Below are 13,338 nucleotides of genomic sequence, written 5' to 3'. Positions count from 1 at the left end.
GTAGAACTGTTGAACCAAATAAAAGGAAGAAACTGTCAGTTCTCAATTAGCTGCACCAGTGGAGAGGAACAGTGATGTGGTAAGATTTTAAAAATTTGGTTCCATTTGGCTTTGGAATGCATTATGACTTTTTCAGTAGATTAACTTTTCTAATTATATTTTGTACAGCCTAATATTAACAGGCATTTGTATTCCCTGAGCACACAACATCTAACACAGATTCGAGTGATGCAGTAGCGGAGGTCCAAAAATGTGCTGGGCTCAGGGAATGATGGTGTTGTTATGGAAAATCCACACATGGATAATGAAGAGGGAACTAATTAGAAAGTGCTCAGCAAATATTAAATTATAAGCAGAGAAGCCAAATTAGGAATTCTCTAAGGACATGTGTACAGAGAGTAAAAAAGGTCATTAACATTCTATGAGGGACAGAAACTTTGAAGAACCCTTTTTCAGTGTTTATGGAACCTCATGAAAAAAAATCGGCTGCAAGGAGGGTCAATGAGTTACTGGGTGGTCTTTCAAATAAGAAAACCTCAAGCAATAATACCAAGGCATTTTAAAAGAGCGTTTAAAATGAATTTTATTGTTTGAATTTTACAAGTAGTCTTTAAAGACTTCAAACAAGAACTCTGTTGCAAAACTCTAATAAATAGCTTGCCCCAAGCCCCCAAACAAATGAAAGACTAAATAAAAACTAAAACTCGGAAGGATCAGCAAGACTTCAGAATGCTTGGATGTTAGCGATATTTCTCATTTACAAAGAGATACCAGGCAACGTAACAATCTCCTTCATACAAGTCAAAGAGAGAAAATAGACAGACAATTGAGATCTTTACAAAGCACTCCGAAATCTTCCTATTTCCATGATGGAAATGTCACCCCCCAAAAAAATTCCATGGAAAAAAAATCACAATCATGAATGAAACCATAAAAGTCTGGTGGAGGGGGTGGGAGGAGTAGAGGGAAAATCCATCCAGTTTCTCTCAGGGATGGAGGAAGGAGCTGAGATTACTTGGGGTGGGGAGCTTCCAAGCAGATGACACTAAATTGCTGAACGTTCCCTACATCAAGGTTGCCACTGAAGGGACACGGGTGTCAGCTGCATGACATTTTATGAAGGCAAGAAACAAGGCCACCAGGGGCTCCCCGGGTCCCTCAACACTGGTGGGCCCAGTGTGTCTGTCTGCAGGGCTGGGGGCCTTGGGACAATGGCCAGAGGCCCAGAGCAGCTGCATCACTAGACAGGAAAAACAGCACATCAATCATTTCTGCAACAGAATCCTCTGGCTGGCCACAAAAGGATTCGGGAAACACCGTGCTTCAAGTGCACACCAGGACATGCAGGTTTCATAAGCCCGTCCTAGGATCACAGTCGTTGCTCCCAACAAGCAAGTATTAAACAATTTAACATTCACTTTCCCTAGTTATAAGTACTGGTGAAGTCTGGCTTTGGAAAGGATTAATCTGGCCATTTTGAGTCCACTAAAAATACAATTTTGCCACATTTTCATCTTTACACATCTCAAACAAAAGCTATACTTTGGACCAAAACGCATACAAGTAAGATTTCACTCTGGAGGGATTCTGAAACCAATTAATGTTTGGAGCCAGGAAGCTGGAGGGGCATGGATTCCAATTGGACGGGACTCCCTTAAACCAGATCAAAAGGGCTCTAGCTCTGAGGAGCGCACACCTGGGCCCATCTCCCCCAGGAAAGGAAGGGGGGAGTGACGTCACAATGCAGGACCGCAAAGGGGCATGGCTCGAGGCCCTGGCTCTGTCTCTGGGGCGCTGACTCTGCCCCTACCAGACACGGACATGGGGAGATAGGGGCTCTAGGGCGCTAGCTCATGCACAGGTTGTTCAGGGGAGGAAGGCATTTTCTCAAAGCACCTCCCTCCCCAGGCATTTTAGGAATAAAGGTAAGGAAACCCCCCTCCCCAAATAAACAATTTTAAAAAACTCTATTTTCCTAGGAGCAATGACATTTGTCAGTATAACGAGGGAAAGCTTGGGTTACCTGAACTTGTAAGAGCTAATGGAAATAGAGGCAGATGGGCCAGGGCGCCTTGGCCCACTTTCTTTTTTAAATACGTAACAGATAAAGATATTGTGCAAAAAAATAAAGACATTCACATTTTAGCAGTTAAACTTTTATTTTACTTTTTAAAATTTTTATTTACTTTTTTGTTTTTCTTTTCTACAAAAGGCAGATAATGATTGTTGATCTGCAATTGTTGTGTTGTGCGCTCCCCAAAAGGGGCCGAAGTAGGAAGCGAGGGCGGGTGTGCGGAGAAGGCGTCCAGTGGCAGGGCTGAGGGACTGCCGGGCCTCACTAGAGCGCACCCCGGGGCCCCCTGGCCCGACCGGCCATGGCTGCTTGCCCTAACTCATGTCTATGGTATTGAAGACCCATTCCGTGAATTTCTTCAGCTTGTCGGAGGCGTTCTGGGACTCCTCCTGCAGTCTCAGGTTGTCCTCCCGCAAGTGCTGGACCTCTGCCTGCAGGTGGGCTTTGTCTTCCTTCTCCTGGGAGGTAGAGCAGGGTAGAAAAGGGCTGGGACGGGGGGCTACGGATCCATCTGTCCCCTTCACCCAACTCTGTTCTTCGTCCTGAGTATCTGCTAAACATCTCTATGTGTGGCCTGATAGTAGGCATTTGGCTACTCAAGCCAGGGAACGGGTCTACCAGAGACCCACTAAAGTTTATTTTGGAATGCAAAGACATTAACGTGTACTTTAATGTCTTTGGTAAGGATTGTCCTGACTTTTGGACTATGGTTTTGCTGGCCACTGTCTTAATACAGTCAAAGCCATGGAAGAGACAAAGCAACCTTCAGTTCTCCTGGTGTGAAAGCCTATGGAGGTGTGTGGGTCTGGGCTACTGACCCATTAGGTAAGAGGTGGGGAGGTCGAGAGAGAGGGCTCAGAGGGGCTGGCTGGGGTTTGAAGGCTTTCACGAGCTGGGAACCACCTTTCTGTACACATGACAAGGCAGGCCTGCCTGCACAGGGGTGTCAGTGGGAACAGAGCTCCAAGCAGCTCGTGGAATGTGTGTCCCGAGAAAACAGAACACCCACATGTTGTTCCACTAAAAGGGCGTTTGTTCAAGGGCAGTTTGCACAGACCAGGCACTCTGCTTTGGGAAGATGTGTTTACCTTCTTCAAATCTTCCCGGAGCATCTTCAGCATACCTTCCAGCTGGTCCACTTTAGAAGCCAGAGTGGGGGAGGAATCTTTACTGCTGGGGACAAGAAACAAAAGATGGTGTTGGCAGAAGCCTCCACGGCTGGGTTTGTTTGGCATTTTTTAACAAGGCCGCTGTATTTGCAAAATGGTTTTTTAAATGTCAAATTACTCAGTACGGTGGCCCAATGTGCATTTTCACTTTAAAAAAGAAAATGGTAATCTTAACAAAGGGTAATACAAGGGTGAACCACAGCCAATCAGTAGCTTCCTCTGTTAAAGATGCTGGATCTTCACGACAAAGGAATATAGGACAGTAAGTGAAAATGGTCTCTTTGTCAGGAGAGGTATTTTCTGGCAGGCACAGGTGTCAAGCAGTGGAGTGTTTCCTGTGCTCTTCAAGAAGAGCGCCTGTGTGCAGAGGGCTGATGTCAGTTCTACCTCGGGGCAACCGGGATAAGGACAGGGGAGGTCTCTGAGTCCCCCAGAAAACAGTTGTCTATGGTTACTCGTCCAGGTACAGCTAAGTTACCGTGCTTCCGTCTTGAAAGCTTATCTAAGTATCTTAAAATATTTAAAAAATATGTTTCAGAAGCTCGTTGGTCTGATGCTAATGTCTCCTTTACTATCATGATTAGCAAACTAGGCCTCCCCATTTTCTTTCTCCCAATTTATAGAAGTGCTAGTAACGCCTTGCTAGTGGAATACCAAAAAATAAAATCCCAGGGAGTTAGAGCATGAGAAGGTCACCCAACTACCTGGACAGATGACCAGCAGGCGAGGGCTGAAGACCCCTGTCAACTGTCCTTTGTCCAACTCCCGTCTACCTGTATTCAAGCTGCAGAAAGTTTCCAATTGGGTTCTCACCGAACACACGACCTCAGAGTCACACAACCAAGAGTCTCGAGCCCTCCACCGGGAGAACCTGCAGCTGCCTCTTTCCAGAGGTCAAAACACAGATGAATGCTGGAATAAAAGGCAGTCTTTACTTGAGCTGTGTTGTTGTCTCCTGAGGATTCTAGATCTACAAGCCCATAAGGCAAAACTCACAGTGGCATGTGTGTCTCAAGTCTGTTAATAAGTAAAATGATAAGGATCTTCAAACTTTTAAAATGGGATGGCCAAGGAAAATTCTTAGCAGCCTATCTTGATGTCTGAAGGTTTCCAAAGTGAATTACATGTCTGTATATGCTCTGATTTTTAAAAACACCTTTAACTCCATTTGTTCACTGAAGAAAAATGCCAACCATCACCCTCAGCTTAAGCTTTAAGAACTATTGTTCAATAATCCTTTCTTAGGAGAATGGATTTGTTCACTTTGACTTCTCCTTGTGGGAGGCCCCGTACTAAGAAGGTACACCTCGGGTTCACTGCACCCTTGACTCTACAGTTTGTTTTTTTTAAGTTCTCAATAGCCAAACTAACAAACTGCCCCTCTCCCTCCCGAGATGCCTCAGTGAGAAGAGTGAATGCACTATCCATGAACTCTTCTTTCTCTGTCAAGAGCATTTCCTTGCACATTTGCTCAGTGAGGTCTTCAGGAACCAGCCCCCTCCCCTGGGCTATTTAAACAACCTAAGCCAGCCTCACTTTTCCTATTGTTGTCTGTTTCTGTCCAACTTTATAGGTAACCTGGATTCTTAACCATCCTCAAAAGGTTTTAAAAGGAGAGATTTCAAATCGATGAAAATTCTTCTGCATCAGGGAGCACCTATGACACATAGCACAGCAGCCTCTGGTCATATAGAGTAATATGACACACCTACCCAACATCCTCACCACTTGAAAGAGGGGAAAATGGAAGACCGCCTCTGCAGAGTGAAACAAAAGTCAAAATTTCTGCTCTTAACTCCTAAGGAAACTCTCTGGACCTCAGCTACCATTTGCTTTTCATTCTATATTGAATCTTCCCTATCCTGATGACCCAGACCTAATGCAGATCCAAAGCAGCATGTTGGGAAGCTGCTAAGATGCAGGCAGATTTACAAGTCTGACCAACTGAGAGTAGGGAGAGAAACTCAAAACCCAGGCTCAAGGATGTAATAAGGCAAATGATTTTTCTCACCTTAACACGATAAACCCTGAGAGCATAAATGCATTATGGCATTCAATAATAATGAATATTCATGATGATGACTAAGTCATCAAGAACAGTTTAATTATGTTTACAGTATTTAGTTACATAGCATTCTAGAATGTGAAGAGTCTGGCATGCTGGTGATGAGCTTCAATCAGCTAATCCATGTGGCCTCCATCTCTTCCCCACACTCGCTGTCACGAGTGCAGGGGACACACGGTGCGGAGTGATGACCTCGCTGCTGGGTGACCAACCTGCTATAAGACTTCATCTGGGCCAGAGCCTGCTCCTCAAGCTGGTCACCATTGGATGCAGCACTCAAGGGCCGGTGGCTTTCGTCACTAGCAGCAAAGAAGGAGGCTCTCTGGACTGGAAGGGAGAGAAGAAGCTGTTCAGTATTTGGAACCATGTCCTGGGTCTAGTCCCATCAAAGGTCGACAGCTGGCCCACAAGGACAGTCAAATCTAATCTACATGTGGGGCTGCATCAGGAACCCTGTCTCCTGACCCGTGGAGGAAAGAATTATGGTGTAAGTGGTAAGAGGATAGTAGCATTGTAAGAGCCCTTTTGAAAACACTTGTTGTGAATCAATCTGTAGTCCTCTTTTTCTTACTCATCAAAGTAGCATTCTGTGAAATGTCTCCCTGGAAACAGGCATTGGGCCAAATTTCCAGACCAAGGCTTTTTCCACTCGTGAGGATATAAAATGCACTTCTAGAAGTATGTTTTCCACAAGATTCCTGGCTACCTCAGTGGGTTTTAGCCAAAGTCCAACCATACGTGTTTCAAAATATACCCAACTTAAAGACTTGAGTCAAGACACCAAAATCAAAAGTTTAAAACCTCTCATTAAAAACACAAAACTATTGCCACCTCCTGTAAAGGAGAGTGACTAACAAATTGAAATTTAAAATCAAGTGCAGTCCTGGGGAATTGCCATCTGCTAACATGGGGATGGCCTCATGGGCTATTCCATGGTTGCCTATTCGATTTCTTCTGAAAACTGTAACTTGATGGAATAGCCACTTTTAATTCTTTAAACATGAGCAATTCAAAACAAAACAAAACCCAAACCACTCATCTGCTATCACTGTTTGATGAAGAATATTTTAGCACCAAAGAATTTAGAATGATGACCATAGAGTGAAAAAAGGCATTTATGTCCACGTCCACAGATAGCACTGCATTTAGGATGTCTGAGAAAGCAGCTGCAGTGTGAGGGCCTGCACCGAGGCAGGCACCCCAATGGTGGGCTGGCACAGGAGAATGCACATGGAGTTGGGAGAGGTCAGGGAGTCCCCGACATGTGTGGAGCCTGGGGCCAGGCCCTAACACATGCAGCACTACATGAGCACTGCCACCCTTAGGACATGGTGAAGGGTCTCTCTCTAGACCTGTGTTCTTCATTCCAGTGACTGCTGGGCTTCCCCCACTCCTTGCCCCTCCCACGTATGGGGAGGTGAGACATCCATGCTATGAATTCCTAGGTAGAGCGAACGTCAGGCTCCACTGGACTGAATCCCACAGCGTGAGCCTCTACTGCATGCCCAGTAGCTGTTAGCTCCACTGGTTTCCAGCTGTGCCAGTTTAGTACATGTGCCGTCAGTGTATTCACAGCAGCAGAGTGGATGGAGACTGACCAGAGCCTCACACCTCCCCTGCCTCCAAAACTCAGCCTGGCCTTGTCAGTCCTGCGCTTTCCTGCTTGGCTCTTCAGCGGACTCACCCTCGTAGGCCTTGGCAGCATCCACCAAGTTGGACCAATCTAAATCCGCAGCAGTGTCAGGCAGGGGCATCAGGCCAGGGTCAGGCATGGGAGGCCTTCGGGTCTCCTGGACGTCGGTGAGGGAGCTGTCTGAGGCCGAGAACTCTCCTGTAGAAAGAGATGAGAGGTAAAATCCTTCTTGTGCCCACAGGACAACCAGTCAGTTGTTACCCAAAATCCGTTTCTAGTACAGTAGACCATCAGGGGCTACTCTAAAGCTGACATGAACTAGGAATTGGCTTCCTCCAGTCTTAGCTCATTTTTTAATCATCTCCCACTGTCTCATTTCTAGTAGTGTGAGACTTAGAAAAGTTAGTTTTGCATCTGTCTTTGTGGGAGCTGTCTGTCTACAGTGGGATCCAGGGCAGCTCCAGTGTCTTGCTTCCCTGCCACAGAGCCAAGGATTCAGGGTAGGTCAATGAGGCCTGTTTCTGGATTTTGAAGCCAGACCAGAGAAGCTTGTTGATACCTGTCGTGAGGGATAATGAGGCTTATTCTTACTAGACTGGGCCCTGGGATCTGACCCACCTGCCCGTGGACTCCCTGTCCCCTGGGGATGGCCTGCTGGTTTCCATGGCTGGATGTGTCTGCAGGGTGATGTGAAAACCAAATCAGATTGGGGTGGGGGGGGCTTGATTATTCATATGGAGTTACTATAGGAAGGTGAGTTTAGGGTTGATTTTGGCATTCTTCCCCTTCCCAAGAACATAAGCAGCAACTCTTGGGATCAGTTTTGGATCAGAGCAGTCCAATAGCAGGAGCTGCTTCTAAGGTGACAACTTTAAAAATACATGAAACCGTCATAACAACTAACCCTCGCTTGGCCTGGGGCAGGGAGGAGTAGGCACAATGAGCCACTGTGTGACATCTGAGCGCGGGCTGCTACTGCTCAAGTTCACAGAGGCAGAGAACAGAGCAGGGGTGTCGTTGGGCTCATGCTCTCAACAGGGCAGGAGCTGGCACAGGGACGAGGGCAGAGTGTGCAACTCCTGGAGAGAGGCCACCCTCGGAATGTGATGATACTAAAAATCCATGCCAACACAAGCTAAAATCTCAGTTAAAGTTGCTGAGTGACTCCAGAAATACCTGTTTACAAGGAGTTAAAAAGTTTCCCAAATGATGATAGCCTGGTAAACTAGAGTATATTTAGTGCTTGTTTTCCCTTTCAAATTACATAAAGAACTGCTCTGAAGTACAGCTGCTAGTTATTAATGTGCTTAAATTAGCAAAATGATGAGTAAATGGAAATCAACAAATACTGCCAGATATTAAATGCTCTGATCTATTTAAACGTGTTCCCACCAAGGGTAAGTAGGTGGAACACAATTCTGTGTGTCACTCACAGCCCTTCTGCCCTTTTATCTCTGGCACCCGAATTTCCATATGTATAAAAGAAGCCGCTCCTCCCCATTGCCCAGTGACAGTCGCTGAAACAAGGCCAGGTTGGGGATAAGCCCAACTAGGGTTGCTCCATTTAGGATGTGGGGTCACCGTGCTGCTGCCTGACTTTCAGGAAAGCATGAAGAGGGGATGAGAGGGGCTCAAGGAGGGCAGCCCGTTCCCTCCCTCCCACAGCTGGACCGTGACCACACATGCGATTTCTACATTGCTCTTAGAATGTACACGTCTAAAAGACAGGGTCCACTTCGACGTGACACATGTGGACATGCCTTCACAAAGGGTTTATTGGTGCAGGAGCAGTGGAACTCAGTGGAGAGTGGCCCCAAGTTGGAGGCACATGGGGAGAAAAGGTTAGGGCCTAGTTGGGCACTACCATGAAGTTTTCTCCTAAAGTCAGGATGGCAACATTGGTCATTTCACATGTCAACTTTGGAGGGTGACATCATGGAGAAAATGGAAGCCAGATTCCAGCTGTAGTCAGATGGGGGCATGGCAGCAGGAGGAAGCTGGCAGGATCCCTGAGTGATGTCTGCCATTGGGGAGAAGGTGAGCAGGATGGAGGTGCTGGAGGAATGCGCACAAGAGTGGGTTGAGAGCTCAGGTGTGATGAGGGGAGAAACCGAACGAGGCAAGCAGGATATCCAAAGAAAATACTGCTTCAGAGAAGCAGCAGAAAGAAAGAGAAACATGGGTATGAATAGAGGCAGAATGCCCAGAAGGAAAAAGGGCAGATGGGAGCCAGGGTTAGAGCTTATGTGTAATGAACAAGCAGGACCCCAGGCTCCATAGCAGGCTCACTACTGGGTGGGTCACAGTTGGGGAGGGTGGGTGCAGAACCCTGGAATGGAGGTGGACAGACTGAAGAGAAAGGAAAAGAAATGTAAACCCATAGTCCCAGAATGTGGCCTTTGATTAGCCTGGGACCTAGTTAGGTAACAGAGCAAACAAGGCATTTATGAACCAAAGGCAAGAACAAGGAGGTGCCTGGCATCAATACACCTTCCCCTAAACCAATACCTGCTCTTCACTGAATGAATGAATCAGTTAACACATGACTGGCTGACACCACAGGCTGTATCCTCACAGTCCAGGAGAGACAGAACAATGGTAAGTCCAGGTTCTTATGGTGGCTTGAAGGAGCCAGTGGATACAAGTCTCCAAAAAATAATTTAATGTTAGCCAAATCTGTCCAATAATAGTAGCATATGGTTTGTTTGGTAAAAATATAATCCCCGAACTACACCTCTGTATTAAAATGGAAATTCAGCAGGTCTTGAGTAAGTTCTAGAAATCTTTATTTTTACCAAGCATGCCAGGAGGAGGTTGTTATATGCATCTGGTGCCCTAGTATTTATGGCTGGCATCCAAGGGATACCCCCTGACTGCCTGGCTCTGGTGGCCAGGGGAGCTTGCATTCCTGGGTCCCATGGGACTTTAACAATTGGAGGGATGGTCCTTGACAGGCTACAGAAAGCAGGGCACTGCACAGAAAGCAGACTGACACAAACTCCAATCTTTCTGTAAAAGAGGCTTATCTGCTGGTTCCAGAGCTTTGGTCTAAGGATATGCTTCGGGTTTGGCACATAACTAAGGGACCATGGCTGTGTCCAAGGGACATAGAAGCCAGTGCATGCTATCTTTGTGCTTGCCCTCTGCTTTCCTCTGGCTCACTATTACCTCTGAGAAAGGAACTTCTACATGCATTTAGCACCCTGGTTTTTATGACTGCCACCCAGGGGACACCTTGAGGTCACCTGGCTCTGGTGGTCAGTGGGGCTTACATTTGAGATTCCAAAAGACTATATATTTGCATACTTCAAGAGCTGCTGCCAGAGGGTCTGGCTTATAATCAGCCTAAATCTGGTGCTGACTGAGATGCTCCCCTTTGGGACACTGGTCTTGGCACACTCTCAACTACTAGGATCTATTAAAAATGAAATGGGCTTTTTGGACAAACAAATGTTTGAGAGACAAGAAAGAGCTAGGGCAGGGTTGAATAAAGTTCATCTCCCACACGAGGCTACTCCTTCAAGACTGGGAGGGGTGGCTGTTTTATCTAACAGATAGACCAATGCAAGGAGTCCAGAAAAATGAGGAAACAGAGGAATATGTAATACACAAAAGAACAAGATAAAACCAGAGAAAAAAAAATCCTTAATGAAAGGGAGATAAGTAATCTGCCTGACAAAGAGTTCAAGGTAATGGACATAAAGATGCTTGCTGAACTTGGGAGAAGAATGGATGAACACATTGAGAACGTCAACAAAAAGAAAATGTAAGAAAATATCAAATGGAAGTCACAGAGCCAAAGAATACAATAATTGAATTGAAAAATATACTAGAGGGGTTCAACAGATCAAATGAAACAGAAGAAAGGATTGGTGAATTTGAATACAAGACAATGGAATTCACCCGATCAGAGCAACAAAAAGAAAAAAAGAATGAAAAGGAGTAAAAATAGCTTAAGCTACTTTATTAACCTGGAGAAGGAAATACACATCTAGATCCAGGAAGACCAGAGAGTTCCAGATAAGATGAATGTAAAAAGACCCACACCAAGACACATTATAATTAAAGTCCCCAAAGTTAGACAAGAGCATCTTAAAAACAGCAAACAACCTGGTATGTATAAGTGAATCCCCATAAGACTTTTCAGCAGGAACTTTCTGGTCCAGATGAGAGTGGCATGACCTATTTAAAGGCTGAAAGAAAAAAATTGCAAATCAAGAATCCTCTACCCAACAAAGGTGTCCTTCAGAATTGAAGGTGAGATCAAGAGTTTTCCAGAAAAACAAAGCTAAAGGGGGCGCTTGGGTGGCTCAGTCAGTTAAGTGTCTGACTCTTGATTTTGGCTCAGGTCATGATCTCAGGGTTGTGGGATTTTGAGCCCTGTATTCAGCTCCCTGCTCAGTGGGGAGTTTCCTTGTCTCTCTTTCTCTCTGCCCCTCCCCTGTTTGTGCTCTAAAATAAATGAATCTTAAAAAAAAAACCTAAAGGAGTTCAACACAACTAGACTGGCCTTGCCAGGAAATATTAAAAGGAGTGCTAATTAGTAAAAAGAAAACATAAAAGTATCAATCTTACTGGAAAACGTGAACATACAGTGCAGGGAATAGTAAATCAATTACTTACAAGGCTGGTAAGAAGGTTAAAAGACAGAAATAATAAACAATTGTTTTACAGTTAGCCTTGAGCAACACAGGTTTTGAACCGCAAGGGTATAGTTCTATGTGGACTTTCTATAAATATTTCAGAAAAATGTTTGAAGATTTGCAACAATTTCAAAAACTGGCAAACAACAATTTAGGATGTCATGAATACAGAAAATATATACAAATCTATTATAAAAAGCTACAACTTTCCAAAATGTGCACATACTGTACATGGCACACTCACAGTTGAGAGGAATGTGACCAAAGATGCAGTATTAAGTCATAATTGCACAAAATTAACTATGGTATGTGCAGTGTACTACTGTGATAATTTTGTAGCCACCTCCTGTTGCTACTGCAGTGAGGCCTAGTGTTCAATGTAGCCATTTAAAATGCATGTGAGGCTAATCATCTCCATATGAGCAGTTTATCTTATATAACCAGTAAATTGGGTATCAGGGTAAAAACTGCTCTCCATTCTCATGTACTTTCATTATGTTTAGTGCCATACCATAAACCTTGAATAACATCACTGGAACCAATTAACAGTGCCACTAGTGATGCTGGAAGTGTTTCCAAAAAGCAGAGAAAAGACATGAACTAACACGAAAAAGTTGAATTGCTTGCTATGTATCACAGGTTGAGGTCTGCTGCTGCAGTTGCCTGCCATTTCAAGGTAAATGAACGTAGCCTAAGGACCACTGTGGAAAAAGAAGAGGAAATGCACGAAGCTGTCACCGCAGTGGTGCCAGTAGGCACAAAAGCCTTGTACTTTTTGTGAAAGAACTTTTTATCTCCTATCAGAAATGTGGCTTTTAGGTGGGTCCAGGACTGCTAATAAGAAAGGCATTCCTACAGACTCTCGTATGGTTCAAGAAAAAGCAAAGTCATTATATGACAACTCAAAGCAAACAGAAGGTGAAAGATCTAAAGCTGCAGAATTTAATGCCAGCAAGGGATGGTTTGATAATTTTAGAAAGAGGTTTGGTTTTAAAAATGTCAAGATAACAGGAGAAGCAGCTTCTGCCAAACAAGAGGCAGCAAACGAGTTCTCAGACACCATTAAGAAAATCATTGAGGAGAATGGATATCTGACTGAACAGCTTTTTAATGCAGACGAAAGTGCCCTGTTCTGGAATAAAATGCCACAAAAGACATTTATTATTTACTCCATATGAAGAGAAGTGAGCAGCAGGATTTAAGGAAGGGACAGACTACTATTTTGTGCAAATGCAGTTTGGTTTAGGATGAAAACTCCCCTTTTCTATAATCCTACCAACCCCTGAATCTTGAAGGGAAACAATACCAGCTGCCAGACTTTTGGCTGTATAAGAAGACCCTTTTTCTGGACTAGTCCCATTGATGCTTTGTCCATGAAGTCAGGAAGTACCTTGCCAGTAAGGAATTGCCTTTTAAAGTACTTTTGATACTGGACAATGCCCCGGCCACCCAGAACCCCATGAGTTCAACACCAAAGGTGTCGAAGTGGTCTACTTGCACCCAAACAGGACATCTCTAATTCAACCTCCAGATCAACAGGTCATAAGAACCTCTAAGGCTGATTACACACAGTATTCTGTGGAAAGGATTGTCAACACTATAGAAGGGAACTGTGATAGAACATCATGAAATTCTGGAAGGATTATACCGTCAAAGATGCCATCATTGTAACAGAGAAAGCCATGAAAACAATCAAGCCCTAAATAATGGATTCCTGCTGAAGAAAACCGTCCAGATGTTGTACATAACCTCAC

The 13,338-nt window shown here is 44.7% G+C and overlaps 1 protein-coding gene across 20 annotated transcripts in view; it reads right to left on the bottom strand.

Moving 5' to 3' along the window:
- Window positions 1-557: 557 nt before the first annotated feature.
- Window positions 558-13,338, bottom strand: part of SIPA1L1 (signal induced proliferation associated 1 like 1) — a 375,082-nt gene continuing 362,301 nt past the window's right edge. For 18 of the 20 annotated variants that reach the window (XM_077909830.1, XM_077909833.1, XM_077909838.1 and 15 more), the window contains 4 exons: window positions 6,993-7,139; window positions 5,521-5,635; window positions 3,163-3,247; window positions 558-2,532 (listed from right to left, as the gene is read on the bottom strand). In XM_077909830.1, coding sequence (XP_077765956.1) covers window positions 2,389-2,532; window positions 3,163-3,247; window positions 5,521-5,635; window positions 6,993-7,139 — 491 coding nt within the window. In that variant the 3' untranslated portion in view covers window positions 558-2,388. The remainder of the gene's footprint in view (window positions 2,533-3,162; window positions 3,248-5,520; window positions 5,636-6,992; window positions 7,140-13,338) is intronic. The other 2 variants (XM_077909847.1, XM_077909849.1) reach the window with 1 other exon arrangement.

The sequence above is a fragment of the Canis aureus genome, chromosome 9, assembly GCF_053574225.1.
Source record: "Canis aureus isolate CA01 chromosome 9, VMU_Caureus_v.1.0, whole genome shotgun sequence".
NCBI classification, from domain to species: Eukaryota; Metazoa; Chordata; class Mammalia; order Carnivora; family Canidae; genus Canis; species Canis aureus.
This window is presented reverse-complemented; position numbering and strand designations above follow the sequence as displayed.